Below are 14,588 nucleotides of genomic sequence, written 5' to 3'. Positions count from 1 at the left end.
ATGATAAAAGTCCGGTGTCTTTTCATAATTGTCTTTTGAAGCTTATTGTTTAGGTAGATCTTTAAAGGCTGTTTTTACTTATTACATATCATGCAAAATGCATACTAGTTAAAATTGAAGAATTATCTTTGTGAAAACTTATCATAGATTAAACACAATTATTTTTTAACGCATATTTATTGAAATCAGAATAAGCGTTGGCATGTATAACAACATATTTGTAAATGATCACAACACATACGACACTGAGATTGAAATCAGATTTAGAGTTAGGATGTATAACAACATATTTGTAAATGATCACAACATATACAAAACTGAGATTGAAATCAGAATAAGCGTTAGCATGTATAACAACATATTTGTAAATGATCACGACACATACGAAACTGAGATTGAAATCAGAATAAGCGTTAGAATGTATAACAACATATTGGTAAATGATCACAACACATACGAAACTGAGATTGAAATCAGAATAAGAGTAAGCATGTATAACAACATATTTGTAAATGAACGCAACACATACGATACTGAGATTGAAATCAGAATAAGCGTAAGCATGTATAACAACATATTTGTAAATGATCACAACAAATACGAAACTGAGATTGAAATCAGAATAAGCGTTAGCATGTATAACAACATATTTGTAAATGAACAAAACACATATATACGATACTGAGGTTGATCATTTGTAGATATATTTACATAGGTGTAAAATGCACGGTTAAAATAAATTAAAAAATCGTTTAAAAGCAAAAATGATAAAAAAAATAAGCCATAGCAATGTAATGTTCTGAAAAAACAACTATACAGAGGCATACAGAGTGCGTCGTAACCTAGTATAGACCATTCACGTTTGTAACTGATATTTATTACGGGATCCAGTGCTACCATACTTACCAATATGTTAAGAGTTTTAAGATGTTCGTTGATATAATATAGGCATTGCGTCTGTGGCATTAACATGACCATATTATTTTGTAAGACATTTCATGAAGCATGACAGTAGATGAACAGCGTTACGTTAAAAGAATCAAATGTGGAGTTAACTTACACAGCAATTCTATTGCATCTGTTAAAAATTAGACAAATGAATAAAATTGAATATTGTTAACGTATTCGTAATTTTATCACGCACATTATTCCATCCAAGTATTGCAGAACAGAGGATGATTAGCTTTATAATAATTTGTTGAACGTAAACATTTAACCTCTCGAAATCACCTGGCGGCAAACTATCAACGTTTAAACCTCATTTCAACTGTTGTGTTATTTAACCCTTTCAGCGCTGGAACCGAATTTTAAAGGCCTTTGCAAACAGTTTGGATCCATATGAGACGGCACAGAACGTGGCGTCTCATCAGGATCCAAACTGTTTGCTATTTTGATAGTATTCTTTAAAAAAAAAATGAAGAAAATGCTAATTTTAGAAATTCAGCACACGACATTTTAGCAGACGACAAATTTCTCAGCATGCAAAGGGTTAAATACTGTGTTTATCAAAGTCGCGATTACACAGGGCCAACACAATTGCCATGCCTTATAATGCTCTTATCATGTATTTGCAGCTGAACAATGTCCAGTCAGTTGTAGTAATAAAGTGCAAGGTATATCATACACGAAATTGTGCACATAAACGTGATTTGATAGGTCGCGTGTATGGCCCTGCTATCCGAAACAGATTGTTTAAAATCTTTGAATAGTGTGTCATACCAACACACTTTGAATGTACCTTTACCAGTGAAATCGATGGTGGTCACAAATTCCATGTCGCCAAAATACTTTGCATACTCTGCGATGTATATCAAATATCCATCATACATTAAAATTTCATCTTCAGCAAATTCAACCAAAGAACAGAAAAATATTTTACCTATAAGCAGCATTCCATTCATCTTCATTTTCCTGTAGCTCGGTCTCCGATTGTCAATAATTACTAAGTTATACGATCTTTCTAGAAATTTGAGATCGTACTTTGTTTGTATTTCATGAAGGTGAGACAAACTTCGAACACTTTGGGACATAAGTTCTTGTTTACATAGTATCGATGTATTGTTAAATTGGACGAGCCATTTTGATTTAAGAAACTGGTTTATTTGACTCATCAATACGGATGGAGTGATGTCTCTTGATGCTTGAAATACGATAGCAAAATAGTCTATGATGACAGAATCTGATTCCGTAACAAAGTAGGCGTACTCAGATACAATTTCAATGTTCATCGATGTCTCAATGTAAAATTCAATGGCCTCGAAGAATTGTTGAATATCTTCCTTGGACGTTTCATTTGGTAAACGAATCGGCTCAGCTATAATCAGTTTTACGAAAAACCCAACCGTTAGTGCGGGCCATTCTGGTAGTGCAAAAATGCACTCACCCATGAGGTTGCGTTTTTGTCCGACAGGGCAATGAATCACCCTGTTTTTGATCTTGTTCTGAAAACAAAACGGCAATTTCAACAATATATGTAAGTAGGAGTGTAGAAATGTGAACAATTTAGGAAAACCAGAAGAGTTCTCAATGAACACTTGATTTACTCTTCGTAAGTGTAATAAAACAATTAGTATTGAACTATATAAAAATCCTACGATTCGGAATTTCCTAAAGTAATTTGCTACGATGATCAACAAATTAACAGATGAAATTTTAATTTTTTAATATATATAATTTTTCATGAAATACCTTTTCTTCATTAGCTGAAAATGGCAATGCATCCACATCAGAAACGGTGTCCATCCATTTCATAAAGGTTATGAACTTTTGATTTGAATGACCTTTAGCAGGATATTTGGAATCCAAAGGACACTTTTTGTTTGGTAACTTATCATGGTTGCAGATGAAGCAGAATACGTTTTTAAAATAATAGTTAATACGCAAGATATGAACATAAACAGAATGAAACGAACTCGAACATAATTCGGCAATACTGTTTTGATCTATATTAAATTGACGAAGGTATTGCAAACTGTTGATTCCCAGAGCAGGTTTTTTCGGACATGAGTCTACCAGAGCTTTTTTATAGCATTGTAACTTTCTTAACATGTACACATCGTCGTAAGGGTATGTGAAAAACGCATGGCAGTTTGCTGCAAAAGTTCTGAATCTTAAGGCGGAGAGTATTGTATCTATATCAGACGCATTAGAATTTTGTAACACTATGTAAGAACCCCACTCTTTGCCGTCCTGAACCCCATTGCATGCTGCGCAATTCTTATTTATGTATATTTTCTGGCGACTGGGCGAAAATACTGGCAGGAGAGGACCCCAGGGATTTTGCTGAAGTTCATAACAGTTTATAGTTTTGTTGCAAGTCGTCAACATGTAAAACGCTACGTCGACTTTTATGTCAATATTTTGATTTGACAATGGATATAAACACTCTTCATTCTCATGCCGAAATGTAGAGTACACGCTTTTGAAACAGCAGTCATTGTAGAACTCACAGTCATCGTCGCAATAGCAATCTACAAAGCAATGACATTGTTTATACTATGAAGTAAGGTCAAAACGGACTTCCGGTGCTGGTAAAGCTGCGACAAAGGTATATAATATACATCGGTTTAAATGCAGCATTAGGCTACGAGTATAGGTTTGTTTGTTTTATAGACTGAAAATGTAAATAAAATGACTCGAACACAAAGTGAGCCATCAGTAGTTTAGTCGCTTTATAATCTATAATAAAAAACAAGTCAACCCGAAAATTTCACGACGTGAACATATTTTGTTAATAAATAAATGAAACAAACCATCACAACAAGGTATCCATTCTGAATTATTCAGAGATCTGACTCGAGTTGATCTGTTGTTGCCACACACTTCAGTTTCAGAGCAGAAGGTTTCACCATAAGAGCGAAACAGGGATATAATGCTATCTTCGGTCCAGTTTTTCCCGCTTATGGGATTTCCTTCAGTCGCAATGATTGGAATTGTTGACATAACGGTTAAGGCAACCGAAACGCAGTAATGCAATTTCATTTTTGTAATAAAATGAGCGTCCATTATACACTAGTTGTAATAGTATTATTTAACTTTCGTCAGTCACTGAAATGAAAAACAAATTGTTCCAGATCATAAAATTGCGTAAAGTAAAGAAAATAGTAATCACAGCGTGATGTTCTTCAGTTGCATCATACGCAATTCCTCCTATTTCAAGAATAACATACAATGACCTAAATGCGGAAAATAAAAATAAATCGAGGTGACAACATATTTTCGAGGAAAGCATGTATTAACCAATTTGTATTTTACAAAATAACATACGGTAGTTGATAACATAAGATTACGGAATCCGGATAGTGCCTTCTATTATCGCGCCCTTCTTTCATCAAGGTCGACACACAACACACGAAGCGATATTTTTTCAAATACCGCTCTAATAATATCGCCTGTCGACTGCCGCGTTTTCAAAAAAATAGAATGCGACAGTCGCCCTTTTATATGCGATATCTTGTCCCTTGAACACGGCAGTCGCACTAAACGAACGCGACCGTCGCCCTTTATGAATGCGACCGTCGCCCTTTTATAGGCGACACCTTGCATATAAAAGGGCGACGGTCGCGTTCATAAAGGGCGACGGTCGCGTTCGTAAAAGGCGACGGTCGCGTTCTAATTTTTTGAAAACGCGATAGTCGACAGGCGATATTATAACAGCGATATTTGAACAGTACAAATATCGCGTGTCGCCGCGACTGTCGCGCAAAATATCGAGTTTTGTTTCGTGCGTCGTGTGTCGCGGTCTGAAATTAGACCGCGATGCACGAGATTCGGATAATATGGGCGATATTTGAATAATATCGTGCGTCGCCGCGACTGTCGCGCAAAATATCGTGAGTCGCTTCTTGTTTCGTTCGTCGCCCTTTGAACGCGAGACACGACACACGAAGCGATACACGATATTTTGCGCGACAGTCGCGGCGATGTACGATATTTTGCGCGACAGTCGCGGCGACGCACGATATTTTGCGCGACAGTCGCGGCGACGCACGATATATTTAACACGAGATATCGCATTTTGGGCTACTTACACAAGGGCGATATATCGTGTTAAATATATCGTGCGTCGACGCGACTGTCGCGCAAAATATCGTGCGGCGCCGCGACTGTCGCGCAAAATATCGTGCGTCGCCGCGACTGTCGCGCAAAATGTCGTGTATCGCTTCGTGTGTCGTGTGTCGACCTTGATGAAAGAAGGGCGATATTATAGATGGCACTATCCGGATTCCGTATAAGATCGCTTTAAATTATATCTGATAATTCTTTCAAGTAGCTATTTTATATTGGTTTCAAATAAATGTAAGTATGATACTGTGTCGAATTATGTATTGTTGACTATAATACAGATTGCATATAGTACACTATTGTGAAGAAGCACTTCTTTTGTGAATTCGTTAAACAACGACAGTATTGAAAAATAAGGCCCTTAAGGATCGTTGCATCATCAAAGAAACTGTACCTCCTTGTATGGGGTCCCTTTTATTTCAGGGGTATAATTTCAAAGTTGTTCTCGTGCGAGCTACACACAAGTAATCCCTATAAAGGGGCTAATTTTCGTATGTGAACAAACTTTATAATGGTCCACTACACTTGGCTACGTCGCAAATACATCTGAGCCCCTCGATTTCAGAGAACAAGATTTTCAAATTGTTCACTTTATTATATAATCGGAAAAAAAAACCCATACAATTTTGACCTAGGGGCATGATTTCAACAGCTTGGTAGAAGATGATACGTAGCAAATACCACTGATACGTTACACATACCACATTCTGAGATTTAAGATGAGATTGTATAGTCTACACTATAAATATCCGAACATTAAGTGTTCATTAGGCGAGGCAAATTTTGAACCATGGAGCATGCTTTGATTTTTTTTTCGTAGAATCTCATTACGATGTTTTGGTAGAGAAGCACAATATGATTTAAGATCACAAATTCTACAGCGCTGCTTTAGCGGTTTCAGAGCAGAAGATTGTTTTACATCGTTTTCTATATAACTTTTCAGAGAACCACTACACGATGTAACATAACACATACCAAACATCCTGGCCTTGTTTCAGAAAACTTCTTAATGACTTTACCCCGTGTTAATAAGGTTAATAAATTAAAACCAGGGTGGGACATATTAAAACCCAGGGGTGATGCTTACGACAAACGTGTAGAAGGCAACAATCCAAGGTTTCATACCAAATATTAAAACTCTTGGCTGTGCGGTTTCGGATAAGATCTTTCAGTTTTCATTGTTAAAACTCGGTTGTTAACCCCGTGACCTTCTTCATTAACAAAAGGAAACCATATAATCAATTTTAAAGATGATCACACACGAAAAGTTATGTGATTTTTGTCATTTTCCGCCCAGCGAGATGGCGTTTGCAGTTAAAGATAACGGACGTCACACATACACGGACGGGCGACGATCATCACGGTATAAGACAAAAGTTTCGAGTTAAATTCCAAAACAGCCGGTTTAATAATAGCACATAATAAAAGAACCAAAATTATGCATCAAAACATGATTTTCATTATTAATTTATTAGTAACACGTTACTGAGATTATGTCTTCGAGTTTTATTCTTGAATGTTGAGTGTTGTATGAGCACTTTGTTTGCTGTTTAAAAGCTGTTTAAATGTATATTAAAACTGATTGGTTTCCAGACAGTTGTTATAAGTTTCGACTATCTGATTGATTTGAAATAATATTCGCATTATTATTTAATAGTTCCTAATATTATATCAGTTAATTGTTTTTTCGTTGATTTTAATGCCAGTTTAAATACTCACGAACGACAAATATTTTATAAATTCATTTCTTGAACTACACACATTCTTTCAATGTCAAGGAATCATTATGTTTACATTAGTATACAGAACAGAACAGGAAAGAATATTTTTTCAACTTAGGCATTTCAAATTGATCGTTTTGCAAATGTACACTTAAAAGATACATGGCATGAGATATGGTAGATTTAAACAAGTATAAGTTCCTTGTATGAAAGGATTGATTCACGCACAGCATCATTATAGTGAGAGCGTCAACAATAAAACAAACATGAAAAAAAAACATCGTCCGGGTCAGATTTATTAGATATTATACATATTTTCCATATATATATACATTAATGAAGATATTACTTTCTTAATAATTGGCAAATATAATGACAGTTGTGATTTAGTAAATAATGCTCTTTGAATGTTAAGTTAATAAATAGTATAAATATATGTTTCTGTTTAACTTTACAACTTTACTTTACAAAAATAAAGCGATACATGAAGATAAGAACAACATGTTTTTCTGAGATAAAGCTTGTTTGTTCTTTAAAACGAATGATATCATTCTGTATAACGCCGTTCTAAGTTAAATCTCAATTTCATTGATGTGGGACATGTTTAATTCCAATTGTTAGCGTCATGATGACTATTGAATGAAGATTTAATTAAATATATTAATTGTGAAAATTATTGTGTTAATTAATGATTATTATATAAATAGTATCCCTAAATTAGTAAAGCAATACTTAATTGAGTTGAAGCTAATTAAATGTATAAACATAACATTACATTTCAAATAGTATCGATCATGTTATCAATTATAGTAAAGCAATTGAATCCATTCAAAGCAATCAAAATACTTACTTATTAGCACTTAATTAAATTTTGGAATCTTTCTTTGCTCATTCTAGTAAATCCAAATTATTAAATTGCTTTATGTGGTCGCGCGGTTAAACTCTGTGATATATTAACTTTAAATATAAAATTAAAAAGAAACAGTATATCATTTATATTTCAGAATTGATTTTTAAAAATAACAAAATACCTATTTCTATTCCATCCGTTATTGATAGTATCACTTCTTTTTCCATATGTGCGCTCACGGTTTAATACATTTATTGTAATATGTGATGACGCGTGCACTGACCACGCCTGTAGGAAAACACACCCCCTGTATATGTATCTCTATGATAGCAAGCAGATAGTATTGTACGCTCCTATAGTACAGACGTGAATATATCGGTGTTATTTGAAATGGTATTAAGTGGTGTTGTTGTTCCGGAACTTAGTGTACTATTAGCATATGCACTTCGTATTATGTTAAGTATGTTCTGTTACAACAAAACTCTTATAAAACGTTTTTACAATGTAATCAATATTTCTGACGTGAATCCAAACCAGCCAGTTTCATTTTATGTCAAGCTTGTAAAACACCCTTTTATTTGAAAAAGTATTTCTACAGAGGAAGGGCATGTTACTATTTTTATGTTTAATAGTGTTGTTCTCTGGTTGCCTATACACCGTTTTAGTCAAGTATACAAGTATAAAAATATATAAGGTACATATTTGGCAAATGTAGCTATATCATGATTCAATCAAAAGCGTAACACGACTGCTCGCAATAAATTAAACTCAAACCTAGTAAAGAAGTTATAAAAGAATAAGTCTTCAAATGACTTTGAATGTCTTTTAAAATAGTTTCTTTTTGGATTTATATTAAAAAAAAATAATTAATAGTCTGTTTTGTAACATTCAGATTCACAGAAAGTGCACATGATATATTTCCGCAATCGCTGATACACAGCCATGTACATGAAATTGATCTCTGCTGTGAGTCTAGAATGTAGTCCCATGCATAGCATACGTCTGTTCAATAAACTTATCGATTCCATTTCATGTTCTTTAAATAAATGTGTAGTTCGATCCATGATTGTTAATGGTAAATTTACTTTAGTGCGGAAAGTGACAGTGTTTTAGTGTTAAAGAGATCATGCGTTTCATGATAGTATATGTCCATGTACATTGCACAAGAAGTATAGCTGTAAACAGCATTTTTGTAAGACTAGTTTCCATATTATATTTTTATATAAACACTAGATGAAAGAAGATTACTATTGTGGATAGACTTTGTTTGAAACAGCCAACAGAGAAACGGAGACTTTTTGCTTGAAATTTCTTTTCTCTAATTGTGAAATGTACGTGCACAATTTTCCTGCTTATGGGTTGTTTATATTTAATACATTGGGTTTCGTTTTTTTTTCATTGGATTTTATACTTTTACATAGGATTTTTTTTTCCAAACTTATGAATGGTATTTTTTTTGGAGAATTTCCAATTATTCAAAAAGGCTTATTTTTACTCGGTCATACAATATAACGACTAATGACCAGATTGGTGCTGATTTTCGTTCGCAAATTATTGATACATTAAAGTTATTATGTTCAAATGAGAAAAACAATCCCATGGAAAAATGTTTGGTTCAATTTCCGATTTCCCATTAGAGCTTCTCTCAATTTAAATACTGGAAACAAATTGAACTGTTAAAAGTGGGATAATCCCCATTTTCAAATGTTGCTGTTTATATTTTTCTCTGCGTAATTTTATTGTTAGTGTGAACCTTGCTGACATATAATAGCTGATTGCCGTAGTAAATTCGTTTAACGCCTCGAAACTGAAGTATTAAGTGTTAAACGTAACCCGGGGTCGAACGCAAACGACTGCGATTTATATATGTACACATTTTTTTAAATGTTAAACATTAGGGAATTCGTCAATTAGTACGATGCGACCTATTAAAACGGTAGTATCTTTATGTTGATCGCTTCTGATTAAGTTCATTTAAGGAATTATTAGATGTTTAGAAATGTATTAACACTATGAAAGGTACTTCTGGATTATTATTTTTATCTCACTGATAATAGGCTTCTCTGCGTTTTTAATGATTACTTTTTTGTTTGTTTATGTACGTCTATGTATGGCAAGCGAAATGCACATAAATTCCTTAAACCACGGTTTAACAGTTACCTATATAGTTAAGAGACTTTGAACCCGAGACATTAAATCCTTAAACCCGAGTTCAAGAGTTTGAACTGCAGTTCAAAGTCTCTTAACTCTATAGTTAAGAGAGGACCAATGAAATCGCGGCATTTACCTTCTATATATAGCTAATTGTGGTTTAAGCTCCGCTGATTGGTTGTCTCTGAATTATGTAGATAAGAGATTTGTATGGCAAGCGAAATGCACATTAATTCCTTAAACCACGGTTTAACAGTTAACTATATAGTTAAGAGACTTTGAACCCGAGTTCAAAGTGCCGTTTGCACATTAAATCCTTAAACCCGAGTTCAAGAGTTTGAACTGCAGTTCAAAGTCTCTTAACTCTATAGTTAAGAGTGGACCAATGAAATCGCGGCATTTACCTTCTATATATAGCTAATTGTGGTTTAAGCTCCGCTGATTGGTTGTCTCTGAATTATGTAGATAAGAGATTTGTTTTTATTTTTAGACACACTTTGAACTGCGGTTCAAACTCTTGAACTCGGGTTTAAGGATTTAATGTGCAAACGGCACTTTGAACTCGGGTTCAAAGTCTTTTAACTCTATAGTTAACTGTTAAATAATTAATGTGGATTCCGCGCGTCTTAACCCCAGTTTAAGACTTTGAACCGCAGTTTAAGACTTTGAAAAATAGGTTAAGACCTAAGGTGTTTGGTTGTCTCTGCACATTAATTATTAACCAATTAACGCCCATCGTTTCGTCATGTGATATTGTTTTGTTCCTGGCGCATTTCTATCAAGATGGCGGCGGATGAAGTTAGTGAATTATTACGTACGTTTGAAACAGCATTCCAAGATATAGAAAGAAAACTTCAAAGTGGTTTTGCAGACAACGCAGACTCGTCAAAAGTGTGAGGTTATTGCAGCAAATAAGGTTATATTTATATATTTTCTTTGTGATCCTTTTATGGTATAAATCTGATAGAAATACCCCTAACCGAAATACAGTCGATTCGGATTGGTGTACAGTTTGTCAATCAGCTCTGGAAAATCAGCAGTTCCGATTAATTTGTATTAAATTTTCCATAATGCCACAATAAAAACAAAATGATAAGTGTCTAAGGTATACATTAGGTAAAGGAATAAAGATACAAAGTTTTAGTAAGAAAGCTTTTGTATTATGCTTACAGGGGGGATAAATGCAGCAAAAAGTTAACCAGAACTGAATGAATGAGTTATGTTTTGAAATGCGCATATGGAAATAGAAGGCTTTATTATTTTGAAATACAAAAATTGCTGATTGAAAACAAATGCCATGATAATGTTTTGAAATACTAATTCTGTAAGTTGGATGATTTTAAATAATTTTCCGAAAAGGTGAACTTTAATTGGCTATTTTTGACAAAAAACTGCATATGCCATCTGGCCTAACCTGTGATCATACAAAATAAATTTTACCCTTTATTTTTACATCATCTCACTTTGACACTAAATCCCGAAAGAAATTATTGTGGACTGGACTTGTGAATTAACGTTTTTTGCCAGGTTATTCTAAACTGGTTGACTGACTGTACAGTCAAGTTACCATTACCGGATCATTACCCATAGCGGATCACTTTGATGTTCAAGACCATGCGTATTGCGATGAATAGTTGACATTTTTAGATGATATTTTGCACACAGCATCTTCAAGGCCGTTTTTTTAACGCATCGATTGAGTCGTAATCGGAGCTATTCGTTGTCAAACATTTTGGTATGTTTTGGCGACATGTATAAACGACTTTGTTGACTTCCGTCTCGTTTCCAAATAGAGGTTTAACATTATTCGCGGCCACATTCTAAAACTCTGTTGGAAAGTAAAGAGTTTACGCATTAATTTAAAGGCCATTTAGTAGTCTTTCTCCCTGCAAAAGTCCGTTTCAGTTTTGATTCGTGTTTAAGATTTTGCAACACCTTAAATGAAATGAAGAATTAGGGCAATAACGGATCAAGCGTGATAATATGCGTATTGATAATATAATATATTAAAATATATGCACATCTTGTTGATTCTTTCAATAAATGATCTCACTCGTAATGTTTTATTTATGTTCCATGATCAATACCGATGATTAGATATGATTAAAACAATTAACATTGTTTATAAGATGCCCATCTTTTCGATCTATTTAGGTTTTTCAACAGATAATTCACACAAGAACACCATGCGAAACGTGTATATACAAGATCACATATAGAAAACAATACAACAAATAATGAACATTATTTATAACTGGCAATGTAACTTGGTCATTGTAAACAACACAGTTCATGTTTCGACAATTCAAATAGCATGTTAGATGCCCCCGGAGAGGTTTCGATCACGTGATCCGTTATGGCTACAACTGATCCGTTAATGCATGAATTCTGCGGCGAAAAAAAAGGTATCACAAATACATTTTGCCTGCGATTAAAAATAAAACTATGTGCTGAATCAGTAAGCAAAGTAATATTTAGACATTATTTAAACGAAACATTCCACAAAAGCGGAAATTGTCGTCCCTGATTAGCCTGTGCGGACTGCACAGGCTAATCTGGGATAACAATTTACGCACCAGCATTATGACCAGTTTTCTCAGAACGCGACACAATTATGTTAATGATTCATTTTACAGTTTTTTAATTTCATTGACTACAAATTTGTATTACACTTATGTCTACCTTGAGGTTGTTGTACATAGTATAATTATGTTACAAATATAGTATTTTCTCTAACAGTATTTGAGAGTGTCCAAGAGTATGATATAGCTGAGATCACTCAAATACTGTCAAATTCTTGCTTTAACTTATATTCTTATGGGCCCGTTTCATCAAACATCGTACGACAAATTTAGAATACGATACGAATTTCAAAGAAACATTATTTTAACAGACCGAAGCATATTTTTGCTTATTTCTAGTAAAATCATTTATTTCACCATTTTCTTACCGATGGCTTATATCTTGCGGAGCTATTTATCAACAGCTTGTATATTTTTAGTTTTTAAATTTAAGTAATAAATTAAGATTGTCGTACGATCTTTGATGAAACGGTTCTATAAAAATATAAGTTAAAGCAATAGTGAAAGAGAATGTGGGAAAATGTAGCTAGAAATGGTTTTGAACATGCATAATTGTGTCGTGTTCTGAGAAAACTGGGCATAATGCTTATGCGTTAAGTGACACTTTCCGCCTTATCTGGATTTTCGCTAAGAAGAGACATCATTTAAACGAAACATTCCATAAAAGCGGATATTGTTGTCCCTGATTAGCCTGTGCGGACTGAACAGGCTCATCTGGGATGACAATTTACGCATCAGCATTATGTCCAGTCTTCTCAGAACGCGAGACAATTATGTTTATGATTCATTTTATAGTTTGTTTATTTAACTAACTACAAATTTGTATTACATTATGTCTACCTTGAGGTTGTTGTACATAGTATAATTATGTTACAATTATAGTATTTTCTGTTAACGAACAAATGCTTTTGTATCGAATACTATGCATTAATATTGTTTTCTACCAAATGTTTTCTTATAGGGATCACTTGTCCGTCGTCTGTCTCGTTAAAAAGTATTAATAGCATCAGTTTGAAACTTTATACATTAATAGACCTCATTGAGTGGGAGTGCGTCGATGAAGAACTCTTAGCACCCCGCTTTATTAAATTATTTATAATTAATGCATATCCATTATTCTTGTATTAGTTAAGTTAAATTGTCATTATAAAATGTTGTCATGCCATTTTTCCATTTTTCTTTTTTGTGTAACGTTTTGTAAATAAAGCTTTTATTTGTTGTTATTATTATTATTAATACGGATGTTTTAGTCCGGTCTGTTTTCCAAATCGTTACAATGGTATAGTGGTATAGGAGAGGTTGAACATATGATTTTGATTAATAAAGGATTTATATTATTAAACTAGTGTTTTTTTTCTTATTCTCTGTACAAAGCTTGATTATATGAAGATTTGCTACAGTGCATATTTATCAATGTATGTGGTTCCGTAAATAAATCGAAACTATCCACTTCCGGGTTAAGAAATTGAGATAATTTAGCGATTACATTCATAAATTTGGTAATACAATGACAACATGAATTAACAACATACCTTATATCACCTTTTCTTCCCATGTAATGCAGTGTCAGCGGCTTAAACTCGTTGATAATTGAGAAATGTTATTCGACGAGATTGTTTTTTACCCATCATCGTCCCATGTCATTTTCAAGGTCAACCGGTGTTTTGTGAACACTCGCACCGCATAAAACCCATTTAAAAATAAGTTATATTACACTTCGTTTTGGTTAATCGTCACCTTTACTTGATAGGGCATCCGCATGGTGTGTCAAAACTTTCATTTTAGTATTTTTACTGTATATATTCAACAGTTAGATAATAAATGTACATTCCGCGCTTGTTAACCCCAGTTTAAGACTTTGAACCGCAGTTTACACTCTTGAACTCGGGTTTAAGGAATTAATATGCAAACGGCACTTTGAACTCGGGTTCACAATTTCTTAACTATATAATTAACTGTTAAATAATTAATGTGCATTCCGCGCCTCTTAACCGCAGTTTAAGACTTTGAACCGCAGTTTAAAGTCTCTTAACCCTATAGTTAAGAGAGGACCAATGAAATCGCGGCATTTACCTTCTATATATAGCTAATTGTGGTTTAAGCTCCGCTATTTGGTCGTCTCAGATAACAGACTTGTATCTATTTTTAGACACACTTTGAACTGCGGTTCAAACTCTTGAACTCGGGTTTAAGGATTTAATGTGCAAACGGCACTTTGAA

At 33.9% G+C, this 14,588-nt stretch overlaps 1 protein-coding gene across 1 annotated transcript; it reads right to left on the bottom strand.

Annotated features, from left to right (window-relative positions):
- Positions 1–1,454: 1,454 nt before the first annotated feature.
- On the bottom strand, positions 1,455–14,043 carry LOC127858822 (uncharacterized). Its single transcript, XM_052396112.1, has 4 exons — positions 13,901–14,043; positions 3,753–4,047; positions 2,689–3,470; positions 1,455–2,441 (listed from the first exon to the last, which is right to left on the bottom strand). Exons 2-4 carry the CDS (start codon positions 4,003–4,005, stop codon positions 1,590–1,592), a joined length of 1,887 nt encoding a protein of 628 aa, XP_052252072.1. The 5' UTR covers positions 4,006–4,047; positions 13,901–14,043; the 3' UTR covers positions 1,455–1,589.
- Positions 14,044–14,588: the final 545 nt, after the last annotated feature.

This window comes from Dreissena polymorpha, chromosome 14 (genome assembly GCF_020536995.1).
Source record: "Dreissena polymorpha isolate Duluth1 chromosome 14, UMN_Dpol_1.0, whole genome shotgun sequence".
NCBI lineage: Eukaryota > Metazoa > Mollusca > Bivalvia > Myida > Dreissenidae > Dreissena > Dreissena polymorpha.
The sequence above is the reverse complement of the archived record's forward strand: the minus strand, read 5'-3'. Positions and strand labels throughout refer to the sequence as shown.

Coding starts and splice junctions, on each gene's coding strand:
- LOC127858822 (XM_052396112.1), bottom strand. CDS start 4,005: ATGGACGCTCATTTTATTACAAAAATGAAATTGCATTACTGCGTTTCG. Junction 3,471..3,752: donor ATGGATACCTTGTTGTGATG/GTTTGTTTCATT, acceptor ATTGCTTTGTAG/ATTGCTATTGCGACGATGAC. Junction 2,442..2,688: donor TTTCAGCTAATGAAGAAAAG/GTATTTCATGAA, acceptor TTTTGTTTTCAG/AACAAGATCAAAAACAGGGT.